The sequence below is a fragment of the Calonectris borealis genome, chromosome Z, assembly GCF_964195595.1.
Source record: "Calonectris borealis chromosome Z, bCalBor7.hap1.2, whole genome shotgun sequence".
NCBI lineage: Eukaryota > Metazoa > Chordata > Aves > Procellariiformes > Procellariidae > Calonectris > Calonectris borealis.
The window spans coordinates 86,109,630-86,130,608 of NC_134352.1; the positions used below are offsets into that span (position 1 = coordinate 86,109,630).

The 20,979-nt window shown below is 44.1% G+C and overlaps 1 protein-coding gene across 9 annotated transcripts in view; it reads right to left on the bottom strand.

Annotated features, from left to right (window-relative positions):
• The window catches only part of TCF4 (transcription factor 4), a 235,940-nt gene that overhangs the window by 91,657 nt on the left and 123,304 nt on the right, over window positions 1-20,979 (bottom strand). For 8 of the 9 annotated variants that reach the window (XM_075137536.1, XM_075137542.1, XM_075137541.1 and 5 more), the window contains 2 exons: window positions 4,819-4,948; window positions 4,320-4,369 (listed from right to left, as the gene is read on the bottom strand). In XM_075137536.1, the coding sequence (XP_074993637.1) occupies window positions 4,320-4,369; window positions 4,819-4,948 (180 nt within the window). The remainder of the gene's footprint in view (window positions 1-4,319; window positions 4,370-4,818; window positions 4,949-20,979) is intronic. The other variant, XM_075137534.1, reaches the window with a different exon arrangement.

Genomic DNA, 20,979 nt, shown 5'->3' on the forward strand with positions numbered 1-20,979 from the left:
TGCTCACTTCCCCCCCCCAAAGACTTCCCATTCCATACCCCATTCCTCACGGACACTTCCAACCAAACATACCAGCGCAGCTGGCTCATTCCTGACTCTTACTGGTCAAGATAAGAAAGGCAGAAAATGTCTTAGCAAACACTTACTGTAAAAGGTCAATGTGATTAAACCATCAGCAGCCAAAATGGATGAAGGTTTCAGGTTAAAGATTGAAGAAGCAAAGCCTTAGGATGAAGTTAAGGGTGAGGAGGCGATTGTACAGAGGAGCCACCTGGATTGCACCATGCTAGGTGACAGCAGCATCCGACACTTGTACAGAACATTGCACCAAATGACTGCAAAGCCTCTCATGAAGTAGCTGTGACCATTACCCGGCAAAGGCACTCTGGCCTGCAGGTCCAAGCAACGTTCACGTGCCCCCGCATTTGGTGCTATATATACGCCCAGGTCAAACCTCGTCTGTGGGTAGGTGCCTACCGACCACGCCAGCCTAGGTACAAAACGTTACCACGTCATAGCTTGGTAAAGTTGCATAGGCACTCAACAAGGAAAACCAAGTTTTAACAGAAAAAACTCATTTTTGCCAATATAGGCATGCCCATATCTCACCTTCAGTCGGCTCAATCCAAAATCCCCTGACCCTCGCCACACCGCTCGAGTCGGAGCAGAGCTTAAGGACCACTTCATACTGGAGCTTATGAAGTGGTCCCAGTAAAACCCCTCGCCCCAAAGAGACTCTATAAAGTCTGTTAGGTCCAAGGAAGTACGTTAGGTTGCGTTATTTCACGGGCAGGAGCCGAGGACACGGAGAGACTGTGTGTGCCCAAGGAGCAGGCAGAGTTGGGGGGATCCAGCCCCCCGTCCCGCTGCCTGCAAAGGCAGATCACGCTGTGGGTGTGCAGACACGTTCAGGTTACAAAACCTGAAATTAGGGAGATCTCCTGAAACCTCAGAGATGAAGAAGCTCCACAAAGGACACTGTGAGCATGCTGGGCAGAGCCAATCTTAACGCACCCCACGGAAGAGCACCCCGAGCGCCCGCGGCGGTCGGACAGGCACCGGGGCAGGCAGGGAACGGGCTGCTTTGGCAGGGGACACAGCCACCCCCGACTCAAGTCTTCGTTCAGACCAAGCTTCTGGAGTTCAACCCTTCAGTTCCAGCTCAGCTCCAGGCCTGTGTCCAGTTTATAACTGCTGTGATGAGCTGCGGCTGAGACCGGCCGCCGGGGTCCAGCTCGGGCAGGACCCTCACAGCCTGGCCCGGGATGCAGCCCCCCCACCCAGAGCACAGCTGGAAGAGTCTCGCCTTCTCGACCCCAAATTTAGCTCAAATCTTCATTATTTTTTAAACCCTGATTGTTTCCGTAGTTTAATTTACTTTGTTTTCCAAACTCGTAGCCATTTCTTATAATAAAGGGGAGCTGATACAACATATTTATTACCATTTATCATTGAAATTTTTATAAGACTACTTATGAATTAATCAACAATAACTGCTTTCACAAATGCTGCTGCATTAATCTCCATATCCACTGCATAAATCACATTGAGAACAAGTTAATATACATATTTTAAAAGAAATACAGCAATATTTCCACCCTATCAACTAAGTATATTATAATCTAGTTAGTCAATTTATAAATGCATATATTTCATTCAGCATCATAAATCCTGGCAGTTTAGTGTGACACAATCTATAACCTAAATATAATCTGACCTTTTATAAGATATTTGTTCTGTTTGAGACACACAGGTGCCTTTTCTAAAGCAGCATCATTTCTAATTAAATGTATGATTCATGATATATGAAGACAACAAGACCCAAATGCCTATCTGTATGTTCACTTAAAAAAGAATGTATTTCCTTCAGAACCATACTATTCTTGTATTCAACATTACTGGACTTGTATTTTAATTTATTCTTGGAGTACAGAGCTATGGGTGATTAAAATATTCAGGAATACCTTCTTATATTTTATTTTCTAATAAATTGTACAGCTCATTAAAATAATTTGAAGTATTTAAACTGCATATCCTACTTTGAGATAATTCGGCTTAAAAATAAAAATACTGTTAAAATAGTTGAGAGTATTGAGCTGTAGAAGTATCTGTTCTGTACAACAACTGTATTCACAAAAAATTAAAGGAAGCACACATTTGAGACTAATCTGCGACAAACATAAATTGCCTTTCATTCTTTCGAAGCAAGAAGCAATCCATAAAAAACTTTTGCAGCAGCTATAAATCCCTGCCCGTTGACATTTCCAACAGAAACGTTGCCACTCCTCCCCGCAGAGTGAGGGCAGATAGCAGGTACCACCTCACTGGAAGTGTCTTTCCTAACACCCACACAGAAGTATCCCTGGAAATGTCCCGAGATGGCCACCTGTCTACAGAGCAACATTTTAAATCGCAAAAAACGCAGGTTTGGGGTGGTTTTTTTTTCCCCTGCAAATGACTAAACAAAAACCCAGCAGAATTCCTGAGCCATCACAATAATGCCGAACTCGCTGCCGGCTGGTGCCCGGAGCGTGCAGAACAGGGCGCTGCATCCTCCGCGCGGTGCCTCGCAGCGTGCCGGCGGCTCTGCGGTGCCACGGCACGCTCGGCTCCGCTCAGAGCCACCCTACTACCTACAGCCTTGCCTCCACCTGCAGGGAGCTGGGAGGGATATATCACGGGGAGTTGTCAGAAAAACTATTAAAAGCTAAAGTTCCATCTAAATTAAATCCACCTCTAACTTCAAGCATAACAGTGCTCATAAAAACCTCTGGGGAGGATATTAGCTATTGCTGTAAAGGAGTCCAATAAAAACCAAAACCAAAAAACACCTAGTGAAATAAATTTAAAATACACGTGTGGGAACTTATTTTTAATTAAAAAAAAATAGTATTAATACTGTACTGGAAACTTGCATTTGAGAATTCAACAACTTGCGAAAAAGATTTACGTCTGTATTTGTTTAATATTCTAAAGATTACAATAATCCGTGCGATTAAATTAGGATGTTCATATGTGTTTTTCTCTTTCAGATTAAAATTTTATTATTTATAAAGTGACCAGTAATGAAACTACTGTTCAGCACAGTCACTACAATAACTGAAGCTTTAAAAGTATGCTAGTTTGCAAACTGCAAATTTACTTGGATTTATGGTAAAAACATAAAACCCATCTGAGATTAACATGCCAATTTGTTATATATTCCACAAGATTGATTGCCACTCAGCTCCTCCTAATAACCAGATTTAGAGATAAAACAAATAGAGTTATCAGGTATGAAAGAGAACCCCTCTTGAGTGGTTTGGTTTCTGTTTGCAGATATTGATACAAAAATATGTACTATGTATTTTTAATGTAACGGTGGAGAAAAAATTCAAATAAAAATACTAGAATAAAATGCACTCTTTAGCCATACTACCCTGTATGCTGTATTTACTGAAATGTCGCATGATTTCTTTTAAAACTGCTATTTTACATATATTTTAATAGATTTAAAAGTAAATGCTCTCAAAAGATGTAATGCACCTTGGCGCAGCTTTTTCAGGAAAAAAAACCTGAATATTTTACACAATGATGAAAAAGTGAAAACTAATAGAATAATTATTTGGATCACGAAACAAAGGACTTGACCGAACCAAAGAGAAGCACCAACTTCTGACTGCACGATGCACGGATTTCACGATAAACACTGAAAAATGCGATGCTGGATGGCATCTGTAACCCTCCTTACAAAGAGGTATCCGGGACATTCTTTCAAACATCGGGGAAAACCCCGGGGAATCACCAGCTCTGGCGTTAGTGCTTGAGCAACCCACAATGCCTCTGGCAGCAGCTGGATCCCAGTGGTTGACACCTGGGCTCGCCCCCAGCCAGCTCCTGCTGCAGGTACCGCAGCTCGGAGACCGCACGTGAAAATGAGGATGCGCGCCCCGCATCCGGGCTGAGACCCACGGAAATTTCTCATAAATCCTCTCCGCGCTTCTCTTTGAACATGCAAATCCATAAATCATCATCAGCCCGACAAAGAAGCTAACCGGCACGTGGAAGGGATGCTCGCCCCGCGCAGGTACGCGCCGCCCGCGCCCGCGGCAGCTCTTTAGCGTCCGCCGCTGAAAATCCACATGAGCAGCACACGCTCGTCCCCACCGTGCAATTAATCACTTCCAAGTCGGGACGAGCGACGAGGTTTTTTAACTCTCCTTACCTTGTCCTCAGCCCTTAGCGCCAAGCGCTCTGCGAGCCCGGGCTCGTTTCTATCTGCCTGCAACCGAACAAAGCCACCGCGATCACAAGCAAGCGAGCAGACGAGCGGTACTTACTGAGGATGGCAAACCTGGAGGAACTTTTCGAACTTTCTTTGTTTGTACTTCTGAAAAAAGACAAAACGGTGTCTTCATAAGACAGGCTCTTTTTTTTTTTTTTTCCCCCACCGAGATTTTCCACAGACCCAGCTGCTAATCGCCCTGCCCGCCGTCTCACGCCAGGCTTGCAGCAGTTTTGGTAACACCGAGTGGATGCCACTGCTCTTAAGTCTGACAGTAAAATGCTGGAAAATTGTTCATATTTTGATCTCGAGTGTTAGGGCCTTTGTTTTCGCCTTACACGGATGTGCTTTGAAAAAGCGATTTTTTAAGGCTCCTTGCATGCTCGACAAAGAGGAGCACTCAGCTAACGTTAAACAAATCCCTCCGAGAGTCCTGGCGGCGTACGCGTACGCTCTGCCACTTACTGTATTTATTTCAAAGTATTGCTAAACAGGACGAAACTCCGATTATTTGTTGAAATGGAAAAAAAAAGGTTGAACACAAAGTCACTCACCCATAGAGGTGCTGTGGAGAGGCCTCCGCCGGGGGTTATTGCTAGAATACTGATAGTACTGGGAGCCAGGCTTAGTGGGGGAGAGCGCTCCTGGGTTGCCAATATCCATGTCACCTCCAAGGAGACTTTGCTAAAAGATTAAAAATATATACGTGTGTGCGCGTGCATGTTAAAGCCGACTTTCCTCATCATTAGCTATTTCTCATTCCTAAAAATAACACAGCAAAGAAACCTTCACAAGCAACTGAAACACGGAAACAAGAACCTGCCAAAATTTTAAAGGAGACATTACAAAAATTTCCAATTGAGCATCTTTTCCTTTACTAGGTAAACACGAAGTAATTAATTTAAAATACGATTATTTACATTCAAAGGAGACTTATTGCCTAGTTATTCAAATGCAATCAGTGTTTTAAAAACTTTTGGAGCTCTGTTAATATATTTGAAGGTAATTTAGTTTCTTCACTGCAAACAAGATAGCTAAGTGCACGGATTTAACAATAATAAAACTTAAAAAAAAAATCCTGCTGTTGATAGAGCGCTTGGTTCAGTGTGCATGAAACAGCTTCATTGTCTATCCCCGTGCAAGGAAAAATTAATATCTGTGAATGAAATATATCAGATTTTGCAATATAAAAATCTGCACAGCAGGCTGTACATAATATGTGATTAAAACGTGAAAATAAAATTATCCATTATTAATATTTTTTGCAATGCGATCAGAAAAAAAAAGCACCTCAGAAAACCAAAAACAATTAACGCTATTGTATAGCAGCAGCAGTAGCAGCAGCAAAGGACTTTCAATATATCCATTTTATGCCTGTACCATTAACTAACAAGATGCATCCTAGTAAACGCAACATTTTCTCAGCTACGGAAGGACTATGCTTTTCATACAACAGCAGAAAACATTATCTGACCCACGCTATAAGAAAAATTATAGATCTTTAAGAAACTATGACAGAAGAACAATTTCCTGAGTAATGTTCTATTTGCTATAAACTACGTTGAAACTTACCCATAATATATAAATCCCCTGATTATACTCTGCATTGAACACATTGTTCTTTTAATTATTCTGATACGCAATAAAACAGGTGTAGATACTACCATTTATATTAAGAACAAATTTACCATTTAATAAAGAAATTTTAAAATTAAGTACCAAAAATCTAACTTTATCGTTACTTGTAATCAACTTTTACTGACTGAACTAATTACTGTACTTGATAAAGTACAGAATGTGTTTTCCCTAATCTAAATTCTAATCACCATGTCACTCACAACAGACTTAGTAATGCTTCACTAACACACTATTCACATGCAAAATACTCTAAATAGGCCAATTATGACTCTGCCCCTGTTCCCTGGTTAACCCGCTGAGAACTGAAAAATTTCACAAGGCAGTCACCAACTAAAACAAAGGCTCCTTGTTTTAAATTAAGACAGTCTTTTTGATTCCTAAATAGCTCAACAAAGTGGCATGTCTTCTGCTGAAAGCAGTTGGTCAAATATGACCCATGAGCTGGAAAATCAGAAATTAAAACATCCTTACTCCTTGACTATACTTCTAAAAACATTTAAAGATAACTTTTGATTCTAGAAAACTATATTCCTCTTTTTCCCAGAGAGGCTAAATGAGAATCGCTGATGAGGGATGGACAAATGGGCTCCGACTGATTGGGGCTGAAGCCCTTTCTTGGTGTGCAGCCTAGCATCTGCCTTTACAGACCTCGCAGAGACGTAAGGATATAAAAATGCCAGTCAGAAGGCGCTTTTTGCTAATATCTTTACGTTCAGCTAATGTCTAATATACACCTGCAATGACTATGCTCCTTTTAATAAACAACACCTGCACCGGCAAAAATGGTTGCAAGTCTATTGCATAATGGCAGAGAAATAGATGCAAAAACTCTCGGGGAAAAAGGGTTATCGATTCATTGTGAATACCCTCTGAAAATAAACGCAATTTTATTGAATGTCTTGCAGCATTTCAGAATGAAATCGCGCTAACCACAGAAATTCTCTTCAGTCATATATTTTTATCACGTATACGTTTTAACATAAAGACAGACCTGCTAAATCTGTGCATGGTTTATCCATATGTCGGGTAGTCTGAAAGACTTAGAGCCATCAGCTGTATAAATTCCTATACCCAGCCTACTAGATTTCATTTGACTTAAAAAAACCAAACGTATATAAGACAGCGTTTGCAAACTATTTTAGATTAAACAAGATTCACTTTAGGAGCATAAAACATACACACACCCTATGTTGTTTTTGTTTTTTCATCCAAACATTTTTCTCTATAAAAAGGTGCAGAGGTTTCTACAGAAAAGAAATCCCAAACTTGTATTATTATATTAGAAGGAAACGTATGTACCAGGCTTAAAGGCTGCCCCTGGTTTCGTTAGCGACTGAACGCTTCTCTTTGCCACCAGTTGCACTTTCTAACCACTGTTCGCTGCTCCTGACCCAGTGGGAGCTGCGGGGTCTGGGTGACCCCCGGCGCCGCGCCCGAGGCCCCCGCCCGGGAGAGCGGGCAGAGCTCTGCAGGGCTCGCTGTCCCTGCGGGGGCTCCCACCAGGAGCGGGTGCCCTGCTGCTGGGTGCCCGCGGAAGCCTTGCGTGCAAAGTCCGCTCCTAATTAATGCTGCCTAGCTCACCATCAACAAATTCAACCCAAGTGCTATGCTATAAACAGCTTTTTTCTACAGCAAAGATTAATTTCCTTAGAAAAACACATCTCAAAAATTTTCACCACAACTGTCACAGACTCATTTCTTCACTCTCTTAGAGAAAAAAACCACAAATAACCCAAACCAGAGCAAAGCCCCCTCCTTTGTCTCCTACGGGACACAGACATTCCTACAAGGTATAAAAGAGGTGGGTTTGTGCATTACGGGGACCTCACCGAGCACTCCGGGGAGGAAAAGTGAGATAAAAATATATATGTAGTTATTCCGAGATGCTTGTAAAAGGAACAATGGGCATTTATTACTGTTCAGCCTACATGTCACACTGCTAATGGCCTGCAACAAAGAGAGAGATAAAACGTTTACAAACCACAATGCCATCGATTACACAGCCTTTGGAGCTCGCATTTGCTCCAAATTGGATCTTAGAAACGCAATGAATTATTAGGCATCAAAGTTAATATCTACCACTAAGAAATGATGAGCTTAAAAGCCAAGTGTTACATTTGTCAAACTCCTCTCCAGTCTTTAGCTAGGGGCGTAAGGTGCATATATGTTCTGTTCACTGGAAGCGGGATATCTTTGGGTGCAAGCAGGGCAGCAGGCAGGACGCAAGACCTCGCAAATCCTTAGGCTCATCGGGATACATCCTGCAGGCACATCCTTGCATTCTGGCATATGCTGTACGAACCACTCCAGCCTCACAGACCCATGCAGTTTGCAGTCTATTTGTTTTACAATAAACAAAGCTAATAATATATTGAATTTGCCAGTTGAAGTTAGAGTTTGAGCTAAAAACAATCACAGAAGAAAAAAAGAAGCAACAGAGCAAAATCCATTTTCACACTGAGCCATGCAGCTGTATTTTTTATCAATTGCAATGTTTTTGCTTTTCCTGTTGTTACACACAATCCTGTCTTCTTTCTAGCAATTTGTAAAATAAGTCACCGACTAGTGAATCCTGCCTCCAAAATCTGAGTAACTAGACAAAGAATTAAAGCTGGGTAGGGAAAAAATATGCACATACTATGACAACGTAATATCCATATGTGTATGATATTACCCCTCCTAGAAAAAACAAACGTTTCCATTGCAAACCTGAAGTTTTGCTTTTCAGATGAGAATCACGTGAATTTCACTTAAATATTTGTTTCAGACCTAATAGGTAGGAAATACATTTACAAAAAGATGTTTTATTTTTCCTTTGTTACAGAAACAGGTGAGATTAGAGTATGACAGAGTGTTGCATTTTACTAGCAGAACGTTAATTCAGATTAAAGGCAAACGGCCTTGAAGTCTGTAACGCGAACGCCTCTGAAAACACTGATCAGGGCAAAATACCTCAGGAAAAGGCCTTTTTTTTTGCCGACAACCTGGATATTTTTTTTTTTGACATCTTCGCGCGACGCCGCGATCCAGTATCAAACACAACATCATGGGGACGTTGCAGGCAAGAGAAAAATGGGCTTAGATGAAAACAGATTAAGCTCCTTTTCTGAACGATTGCCAAGTGTTTGTGGGTCGCGCTCACGTTTGAGTACTCCTGCGCGCACAGCTGCAGTCCTGCGCGCCGCTCCCAACCTGCGTGATGTATAGCGACTGCGGGACATATGTTCCCCTCGCCTCGGAGAAGCCTCGCGCGGACACGATTGGAGGCAAACCGCCGCATTGCACGCGGCCGCACCCCTGGTTCCTCCCAGCCCTCTCCCACCCGGTGCAGTACGGAGGCTTCTCCCTCGCGGTGGGAGAGGGTGAGGAGCGGGGACGAAGGCTGAGACCGCCAGGGTCCTCGGCACCTGCAGTATAGTCAGCAAACCAGCGGCAGGGAGCGGAGCGGCATCGCGCCCGGGGCCAGGCGGAGCGGGGACAGGCACCCTCGGCTGGCGAAGCGGCCGGAGTGCCAAGGGCGCGGGGTGCCCCTCCGGACAGCGCCGCGGGGCTCTCGGCGAGCCCGACTCTGCCTCTGCGCGCCCAGAGGCGCTGCGGGGCAGACCCGCGGGCCGACATGAATGCGGGCACCCGTGCATATTTTATACAACTTTATCAGCTAGCTTGCCCAAAATACATCATTTTAAACGCAAGTCCTTTTTTGCAATAAATTTCACATGTATGATGAGAATTCATGCTCTTTATCTAAAAAAAACGGAGTGTCCTGCTATTTTTCACGATGTTGCACCATTTTGTAAATTAAAATTCCTTACGCTTTCAAAGATCAAAGCTTGTTTGCTTGCTTTATTCGCGTTTAGGCCTTCCTGGCTCTCCCCGCGAGCACCACGTCCCTGCATTGTTCCCTCTGCTCCGGCACCGACGTCTCCGTGGGCCGGGAAAGTAGGTCAGGGAGGCTGTGGTCCCGCGGCCCCCGCGCCTCCCCGGGGAGCCCCCGGCCGGCACCGAGCTCCCGCAACCGCCCGCAGCCCTGCAGCTCCCGCTCTGCTGGGGTACCCAACCATCGGGGGCCTTCCGTGCAATTTAATTATGTTTTTTTCCAGAAAAAAGAGCAGAAAGGAAGGTGTACTGTGACCTTCCTCAACACTAAAAACTTAACGTGTGCTGTGCACGTACCCAACACAGCAATTCGTGATGCTGGACCTAAAACGCTGGGTCACAGCAAGCAGGGTCCTCCGCGCTCGGTAGCGACTGACGTCCTCCTGCCAAATACCTGCTCTTCTATGGCTTCTAAACCATCCCCATGTGACTTTTCAACATCTATTCTGTTGCAAATTCGCAAGCAAAACGACTTGAATTTGCTGAAATCGCATCTAATTTATGCTAAAATAGGAAGTAATTTTTTTCAGGTTTTTTTTTTTTAATATAACAAATTTCTAACTGCAACTGTCCTGTTTTCCTTTCCTTTAGCAAAATCACAGGATTATATCTCATCATCCAGATTTCAGCTGCTCTTACGTGCTCTATCCTCAGTTTATGAATTTTCACTTAAGTCAAGTTAACTAAGTCATGCCGCATACACATCTGAATCATTTCTTGGTTATTTCCTTCTGTGATTTCAATCCTCTGTTTTTAATCAAATTATGAAACTAAATTTCCACTTATCATGTGACTATCAGGGCATCTGTTCATAATCTGTCCAATTCCTACAAATACTCCTTTCTTTGGCTTTTGGAAATTTGGCAGCTCTCTGTAAAATCTTCTGTGTGTCATTTACGTCCAGTATTTCTCTCTAATGCCAAGTGTAAATTGCAACCCATTGATGGCAAACACAGAGAAACAATTTCCCTGGGTTTTGCTGAGTGTGTTTTCAAGCTAAGGTACTGTTTTCCTTTTTTATTTAACCAACCATAATTCTTAAAATTATTTGCAGAAAAATTTTGACTTTTAGAGAACAAAGAACTTCTCTCACAGAGATTCAATTTTTCAGAGATTTCTTTTTTTCAAGAACAGTCACATGTATGAAGTGAGAGAAATTTTAGTATGTTTATTTTATTTTCTCTATCTGATGGCAAATAACCTTTTGTTTCATTTCTTCTGCCTTCTAGGGCAGCACCTTCAGATAGCTGTGCACAGTGTTCAGCAGTTTTCTTTTGACTTTGACCTTTTCCATTAAAAAATGCTTGCAGGTATTATCAAATAATTTTTCATGTTCAACCAACCCTTGTGCATTAATGTCATCAGTATTAGTTCTCTAGGTTTTTTTAATTTTTTCACTATCTCTTCCTCTGCATAATTTAAAATTGCTCTTTAAGTTTAAACCTTTCTGGAGTAATTTTTCCCAGTTGTGCTTTTTGAGCATTGACTATAATATCAGCACAACAACAGCAATTTTCAGAGTTCATTTACTGGTTTTCAGCAGCATTTCACGGGCACAGAGTGCTCTTAAATATGGCTGAGGTTCAACCACCTCTGGCCAGCGAGGATTTCAGATTTGTTCCTCTGCTCATTTTCCTCATCTACTTCAGGTGAGCAGGAGAAAAAATCATTTGTAACTTCTTACCTAATTTTTCCCACATTTACTCTTGGTGTTTGCTTGCTTCTTCCCATCCCTTCATTCACCATTAGGCATGATGACTCAGATTATTATACTGCTGCTTGATTATCACTAAAGGTTAGTTACTTGTTTGCATTAACGATCCCATTTACAGTGAATGATTTCACCATCAATTGCACAGTCTTTGCTGTTTTTCTAAAGCTTTAGTATAATGAAAATATTTCATTTCCTAGTATACGGGAAAAATGCATAAGTGCCTCAACTGAACAAAAATTTCAAAGGGAAGAAGGGACTTTCTCCTCCATTAAGCAGTTTTTTAAAAACAATCTTTGCTCAATTTATGATTTTCTGCTGTACAGTTTACGCTTGAATCCTCGGAGCTGGAAATACCTCCTTTACTACAGGTCAACTGAAAATCCTAGTGCTTTCACTGCTGCAAAGAGCAGCAAAACACGGTGTAATATATGCTGGTATTTGATGTGTAATGTATACGTAGGGATGCATACCCGCAGACCCCTACCTATATGAAATAGGGCGTCCCATACACCCTCCTGACCGCTCCGGACGCTAACAACCCAACAACTCGCCAGCCCCAGCCGCATGCTCCGCGCCCGGCCCAGCGCCGCCGCCGCCTCCGCTCCAGCCTCTCCCCGCTCCCGCCCCGGCAAAGCGCCACCCGGCTCCTTTGTGCTCGCTCGCAGGCAGCGATAAGGACGTCCTCTCTGCTTTGTTATTAATCGTTTAGAATATAGTCTTCATTTGCACGCTGAAATTGAGCCAGATGATTATAGTGTTTAAAAACACATGCTTAAATACAGGTAATACTCATATAAATACGAGCCGCTGAGTGACAAACACAAAAAGGGGAAAGTCCTCGTGGTGACTGGGGAAGGGGGACGGGTGGGGAACGTGCCATCGCATTCACCCTCGAAGGGCCTCAAAACACCCGTAAAAACTAACAAAGCTGCTGGGTTTCCTGCCGCCCAGGAGGGCTGGCATTTGGGGAGGGTGGCTGGGGAAGATGAGACCGAGCGATCGAAGGGACTTTGGTCAAAGCCCAGTGTTTTACGGTTAGAAAGTTCTCCCGTGCTGCTAACTGTGCCCACGAAAAGGGCTGGGTTTGGGTTCCAGTCGTTTTTGCAACGTCCCGATATTGCAGACGGCCGAGGCGCAACGCAGTACCAGCTCCAATACTTGGGCGGCTGAAGCTGCTCCGCGTGGCTCCCAGCGAGGATTATCCCCGCACCGGGGCTGCCCTGCTCCAGCCGCTGCACCCTGCTCCGGGGGTGGCTCCGGGCACCGGGGCCGTCTGGATTAAACACCAGCGTCGGCACCTGCAGCCCTCCTCTGCGAGGGGAAGGTACCCGAGGTGTTGCGGGCCCCCCGATTTGTACCAGCGCTATGTCGGAAAGGAACCGCACGGAGCCGAGAAGGTGAAGGAAAGGGCCCTGCATAAAAGCCCATTACTGGGAAAATTCACCCCAGAATGATCTGCGGTCAGTTGAACATCACGAGAATCCGGTGCCTTGGACCTTGACGGTGCCGCCATGTCTTTGCATACCACGACACTGCGATAACATTTAAAAGACTTTGCAATCAAGAAAATGAAGCAAGCTTAGAGCAACTGTAGTTATTCGGTTTGTACAAAAACATGGAGCCAGTTTGGCTTAACGGGAGTATTATCTGAAGCACATTGGTAGAGTCATTTTCCAGGACAGAAGATTTGGTATGGAATTAAACAGCCCTCAGTTTAGCCCAGGATAAATCCTCTGAAGTCACCGGGGGCCTCCTGGGTGTTAGTGAGGGAAGAATTTGGCCCATGGACAGCAGCTGGATTTTCGGGGATTGCTGAATACAGCGAAGCGTTGCCTGCAGTATTTTTACAGAGCGCCACAGCGCTCTGGAAAACAGGCTTGCCACATCATCAGAGTTCAGCTCATCTACATCTCTTCCAAATTTATCAAAAAGTCCCTCCACACCTATTCCACTCAAAAATGCAAGCTAAATGCACATGGTAAGACGCTTCCGGTATGAAAAAGTGCACAATATCAGAATATTAATGTATGGTAAAAAAAGGGCACCATGAAATCTTATGTAGGGCTGAATAATAAGCAGATAAACCCGGTATTTGTCAGTATATATATATGTAGGAACCGCTCACTAAATTATGAAACACAAGTCCTGGTACCTCTGTTTTTCACAGTACCTCCCAGTACACAAAAATCTGTATTTCCATGCAACACTGAAGTTCAGAACATCTATAAGTGCCCACTTTTTCAAACATCTCCAATCCTATACCATCTGGTAGGTATCAGCATTGCGGTCACTTATGGGGGGGGATGGATAGGAGACAGCGAGGATTAATGACATGCAGAAATGAATGCTGCGCAGAGAACAACATTTTTGCGCTATTTTTCCCTGAGAAAAATACTGAAGACTTGCTGGCGAGAGCTGCTTCGTTGGGCTCTGCTTTCTTTCAGTTCAAGTAAGCGCTTCAACATGATTCAGTGAGGATGTCCTACCACTACTTGCTTCAAAATGTTCCTCTCTGGCGAATTATTACAAACCCTAAAAAAAGACCTGTTAACCTAACAAGTATCATCACTCTTCCCTGTGTAAGCATTAGACTACAAAGAGCTTACAACAAAAATCCTGGCTCAAGTTGTCTCAGGGTAAAATATCCTGACATGCCTCAGTCTTAAAAAGGTGTTTCGTGGCTGAATTCCCATTTTTAATGATATAATTATTGTTTTCCCTTTGAATATGAGAACACAGGAAAGGCTTACAGAAGTTCAAATGCATGGGAAACAGCATTTTTCTGAAATTATGTTAGTAATATTTTTAACCAAAGAAAAGTTACTGTAAAGACATCTGAGAGACCAAAGAAACTTCCTGTCCAAAAAAAAACCAAAACCCATGCTAAATACTTTAAGTGCCCCAGAGGATTTTTTTTTTTAACTTCTTACTATTCATCAGCCTGAAAGATAAACAACGGCCTCCCCCTTTTTGACGGGGAAGCAAGATCTTCTAGGGGAAAAAAAGTCATTATCCTCAGCGTAAAAGCCGTTTGCGTGTCCTCAAATGATCTAGCGTCACACAAGGCCGGTGGCTAACGTGGATCTGCGTCACACAGGTTTGGAAAGGATGCCTCGTTAGGTAAAGCTCACACATTTCTGTGAAAGAGCACGCGCCTGCTCTGGGGTAAGGAGCAGAGAAGTGAAACCTCAGCCACTCGCTGCAAAGGAAGCGGAGGGAAGAAGTGGGACTTGAAGCTAACGGTACGCAAGAACTGGAAATAAATCACGCTTGCGCGCCCGAGGCAGCGGCACGCCGCGACCCGGCAGAGCCAAGGCGGGCGCCCAGCGGAGGAGGAACCCCCGTGCCCGGCCAGCCCCGACCCACCGTCCGCAGCCCTTCCAACTCCCCGGGACATAGGAACACGAAAGCTGAAGAAAGGACGGACGTGTTCCCACTCGAATGAGACAGCAACTGAAAAAATCAGGTTCTTTCCAGCAGATCAGCAACGAGCTTCCTAGGACCTAAGTAAACGAATAGATAGGAACGATGAAAGACATGACACTGGTGTACGTTGCCATCATTTTGTTGGGAAAGGACTATTAAAAATTTAAACTTGAGCAGTTTGAGTATCAAAATCGTGTTTCATGTTACAGGAGCCTTATCTTTTCAGTGTTATAAAGTCACATTTATTTTTTACAGAACCATGTTATGCAAATATGCCTAAAACCAACTAATGACACTTGTGGTATTTAAAATAGGATCTTTCTTTCTTCCTCTACTTTAAATTTCCCTCTGCTACTCGCAATCTTTTTCCACACAGCTGAAGTACGTGCTCTTCAATGGAAACTGATATATTCTAACACAGCATATAGCTGAGGCTGAATAAAGTGCAACGGCATAGTAAAGTCTGCAAAGTTTAGGTCACCTTGCGCTTAAGACAGGACAAAAAATTAGAGTCACCCTACAACAACACAACATTGGCAAATTCAGCTGCTATGAGAAATTGGAAGGGGAAAAAAGCACCTTTTTATGCTGACACAGGTAAAAATATAACAAGCTGGTATTTCAGTGAGTCAGAGCGGAGCGTGCCGCCCCAGCCCGCTCCAGCTTGCCGTGCTGCAAACTGCCTCCCAGTTAGGTCAGCACCGCAGGGGGAAAAAACCAATGCTTTTAAGCAAAAACGAAGACCGCATGTGTTCAATGAATAGCTGAAGCACAAAACGCTGCAGCTGCATCCATGTTGGCGCAGCGTGCACCAGGAGCCGGGTGCATCCCCGGCCGCAGCGGCAGGGAGGCAGGGAGGTGAGGTTTCATTGCCTGGAGCGTTAAGATCACTGGGTGGCTGCTTCACCCCTGCCAGGCACTGCCCCGGCTCCACACCTTCGCGTTTCTGGTCTATGTCTCTCTTCAGGATTGTCTCCTTAGTACGCAGCGCCCACCCAACGCCTGCCCGTGCCCGCGCACCCCGAGGTGCGGGAGTGCAGGGATTACCGCAGCACTTTCCTGCGCTCACCGGGAGTACACCTGGGATTTCCTACTGCAGGTAGAGATGTATTGCAAATATAGTAACCCAAGTATTCTTACGCGTGAAGAAAAACAGTCAGCAACACTTCGCCCCTACGGTACAATTTTCATCTGTGCGCATCATCTCTATTATAGAAATTAAAGCAGATGTATTTAGTGACCGGCCTAAATTCAGGGAGGACCAATCTGTCTGTAAATAGAGGCACGCTCACTTATTTCAAAAGATACGGTGCTTGATTCGGTCTAAAAGGCTGTGCAGGCCCTTATTCCAGTTAATCTCGCCTACTGGGCTCCCACAGAGGTGGTCTTTCAGGTGCTGGGGAAGAGCAGACCCTCTACGCACCCCGCTCGCTGTCCAAGCGGTGCGTTTCCTCCCTCCTTTTTGCACGGCAAAGGCCAGGAGGACCTTGGCTATTGCAGAGGCAACGGTTTATCTTGCCTAGAGATAGGCAGCAAGTTGCTCTCGCTGCAGAGCAGCTTTGCTCCCACCCTGCGATCCCGCCGGTTCCAGGGAAACCAGCACCAGTCATCCAGTCCAAGGAAGTGCCCGCGTGCGTTGGTGCCAATTTAAATAAGCCAGTATGGGACTGCATGGGGACTTGCCTCCCTCTGGGTCTTCTCTTATGTCTCCTTTACATAGTCCTTTACCCCAGCTTGCACTCACGGCACTAACACAAGATACAGCAACGCTTTCATAGCCAAAAGGTGCAGAAAAGAGCTGGCGTGCAGCAGAGCTCCACAGGGATGGTACCATCACTTCAGAATAATACTAGGGACAAAAGTTGTCACAAAATGCGTAGTTTATCTGAAAGAATTTTTTTTTTTTAAATAAATCAAAGCCACTATGCTGAATTACTCTACAGAAAAGAAATACCAGGCTGAACAGAAGTACAGAGGAGAGCCAAGTTTCAGAGATACTGCTTTGTTCTTGATTTTACTTAACGTCCCATGCAAATACATACAGCATATCTTAGAGCAATTGAATTGATAAAGGAATGAAGCAGAAAAAAAAGCAAAGAGCCAGAAGTTACATGGCAAAATCTGTAAAACCACATAACTTCAAAATAAGATTCTAGTAACTGGAAAACTAAATGATACTGGCACAGCATCGTTGTTCTCCTATTGAGACACAGCAGCAAGAGTACATGAGGAAGAAGACTCCTTCATCCTTGCTGGGCTACTTAAAAATATGCAGCAAAAGGTGTCTCTTCCTATTGTACATTTGCAATTCCAAAACTGTCTGTGCTGCCCTACACGTGTACGATCACGTCAAATCTATCGTTACGATATCAGGATGTGCCATGTGCCCATAAAATATGACAAGCAGTAGAAATTTCCATATGTGACTCCAGTATCTCACGCCCGGGGATGAAGAAGGATATAGCTGCTACAGCACTCTGCCGATGCTGCCAGAAGAGCAGAGGGGTGACTTGCACTAACTGCAAATGTGGCTTCTCACAAGTCTTCCAAAGCTGGGCTAGGAATCAATCATTTTGCAAAGCCTGTCCAAGACTGGTCATCGTGGAATAAAACTTCTAAAAATGATTGATTTAAACTGGAAATACATATTAAAGAGAAAATAGTAAGGATTCATGGAAAATTATCACTCTTCCACATCCAAGGTTTAAAAGGAGGGGAGCGGTGAACCAGGATGCAACTACTCAGTAGTGTTACAGTCACTGAAAGGGCATTAGAAAAAGGCAGAGGAGCTCTGTTCCCAGCAAGACGTAGGCAGAGGGCGACTCTTCTCACGAAACCTTTGTCTGAGGTTCTTAAAATTTTACTTTTCAGGACCAAGGCGGCAAGCAGGATTTTCAAACTGTGGCAACAACCTATTTCGTATCTTCTTGTTCACAACAGATACATTAAAGACGAGGTCGGGAAGCTGCAGTAGCCCATCACTCCTTCCGTGGCATGGGGAAGACATGACAGTAAGGCGCCATGAATCAATGGGCAGCTTCTTCCTAATTTTCTCTGTAGATGGCTATAATATGCTGGGCAGTTAATTGCCATTTTTGCATTACATGAAATAATAAAAATGTAAGTCTCCCCAAAACCTGGATTTGTGACAGTGCCTTGTTATCCAATGTAAAGGTAACACTGTATATTATAGTGTATGTAAAAACAGAGACAGAGAAATACCCAAGTGAGTTATATTTCAGTGATACAGTTGGTTTTTATTAGGCTTTATATGCATTTTTCCCCAGACACTTTTGAAAGACAAGGATGTGGGAAATATCTGTAATTCTAACTGTAGTATAGCCTATATCTTGACTATTTAAAAAAAATGTTTTCTCCTGACAGTCAACCAGGATCCATTTTCAAAGAAAGAAAGGAGTTTAAAAAAAAAAAAAAGACAGACCTATAAACATGCAGACAGATGGCTATATTCTGTCATTAACTTCAAAACGAAATAAAAATATTAACTTCTCCATTGTTGCTAAACATACTGCAGCAAGACTTGAATGCCTGGCAGACACGCACCTCATCTGCTGCAAAGGCATAAAGAAATACCTGGCTCCTGTGTTATTATTATTTATTAAGCACCAACAATGCGTTCGGCACTTTTCAAAGCCAGAGGGGAGGGAAAAAAATGCTTTAAAAATGCTGCTCCCAAGCGGAATAAGACTGAGAAGGCAGGACAGAGCAGGATGGCTGCACGGGGGAAGCACAGGCTGCAACCGAACGAAATGCACATTTTAGAGGCGAGGAAGGGCTCCAGCCCTGCTCCTCCACCTGCCGGGGACACATCCAGCCCCTGACACAGAGCCCTCGCCCTCTAACCAGAGCCGTCGTTACACCAGCCACAGACTGCAGCAAAACACAAGTCAGTTATGGGGAAAAAAAGCTACGAAAGGGGAACAATGAAAATCAAGCAAAACAGGAAAGGGGAAGCGAGAAAGACACACCACAAGGCATTGCTGAGTCGTTGGCTGATGGCCCCCAGTCTACAGATGTGGAGTCCTAACTTAGGCATCGCTGCACTGAAAACGTGGGTTTCTGCTCCCGAGCGGAGGATTAGGGGGGATGATTCAGCTAACCCAGCTGCGGGAGCCGCTCACCGCACGAGAGCCGCCCTGCGCGCCCGTGCCGGCCCGGCCAGAGCCGCTGGGCACCGCCACCCCAGGGGACCTCTCGCAGGGAACCGGGGCTCCGGTCCTCCTCTGGGAACAGCTACACAGCTCTCAGGGGAGCCCTTCGGGTAATTGGGGAGGCACCTAACGGCCAGATGCACCGCAGGTGGGACTCAGGGACCCAAATCCTGATGCACCTGGAACGCACTGCGCTTTGTTACCCCACAGAAGTATTTTAATGCTGAATTAAAACAAGCTGGAAAAGCGTCTTCAGATGGGCGAAGACGAAGAATTAGAAAAGAAGTAGGGAATGCTCCATGACAACTCTACAGCCATTTGATGTTGCTTGTGTGCTTGAGGTATCAGAGGGTTTTCTTTTTTTAGGCAGGCTGATAGCAGAACTTAGTCATTGTTTTTAATTATTCCATACATAAATAGCTGGTAGGACTCATATCCTCATACATTCCCTGAAATCTCTACTTGTCAAAAGTAATTGCTCCTTTTTTAAGCCAAGAAGCAAAGAAATAAATCACACAATAATAGAAGCATGGCTAGAGTCTCTTCTTCCAAAGAAAAAATATCACGAAGGTCAGTGCTGATGCCAGGCTGGACTGATGGCTAAGGCTGGCACCAGACACGGAGGGAGTAATGCTGCGATACTCAAACACAGTCTTTCAAGTAGGACGTAAATATATTTCTTTTTTTCTCCAGCTATTAACAAGAAGGAAGTTAAACAGCTTTCTGTGAAAATCAGGTGGCGAGAGTTTACTGGAATGTGAAAGCTCTTAAAAATATACAGATCGTGGGCTTGTGTTTATCTGGACCTTCCCAGAGAGCGTGCAGTAAAACAGGTGAAGAAATTCCACAGGCAATGCCGCAAGAATGATCTGTGGTCTAAATGTACGGCACTTGTTTGTCAAAACACTGATTTCTCGTGTATCCAGGTACTGAACTATTTACTTCTGTATTTGAATGACCTAAAATGTAATTATTAGCCCATGCAAAGTGTAAACAAAACGAGATGTGCTAGATTTTGAAACTCAGAGAGATTTGGACAACTTACAGATTGCTTATATTGCGACTAGAAATACTGTAAAGAAGTTTGCAAAATGAGAGAAATTTTATGACTTGTAGAATAGCTGTCTTAGAAAGTATAGATCCTGACTAAATTTTGTGTGTAGTGTGTATTTTGAAAATAGTGATTATTTTAATAATTAGCATTCCGTATCTATCTGTGCTTGTAAAGGATCTTGTTTCTCCATCTTGAGCTGCTCTGTATGTGAAGTTCCTGTCTGCAGTCGCATGGTAATTAAGTGTGATTAAAGATGCTATTCATTCCCCTGCAAAGCAGCAGGTAACCACATGTCAGAGGGGGTGGTGGGAGAACGGAGTAACTTCTGGGCAGTAAAAAGGCTATTGGAAATGGTCTGTCGGAAATGAGCAATGCGACAGCGTACAGCAAACGCTACAAAAGTGGCCATGCGGGTTTGTGGCAACTGTGGGAGATCATCGCGTTCAGAAACACGATGGCCTCCTGAAGGAAATCATATTTAAAATACCCTCTTTATTTCTGTGTGCACCGGGCGATGCCAAGCCCCCAGCCATGGCCTGGACAGGCCCGAGACAAGCTCTGTTCAGAATCACACAGAAAAGCACCCCCCACCGACAGCAAACAAACCAGGTGTGTCCGAGAGGAGCCAGAACGGGCGAGAAGCTATGGAAGGCAGATGCCTCCTGTGGAAGGGTAACAACCGCCGAAAAGGTGGGAGAAACAGGGACAACTTTTGTTGTCTCAAAAGACAACTGCCCCCAGAAGACGACTATTTTGTCCGAGAGGTGTCAGAAATTAGGGCAATACTAGCATGCTGAAGCTTCCCCCAGAAACCCATTTCTGATAGCTATCTTAT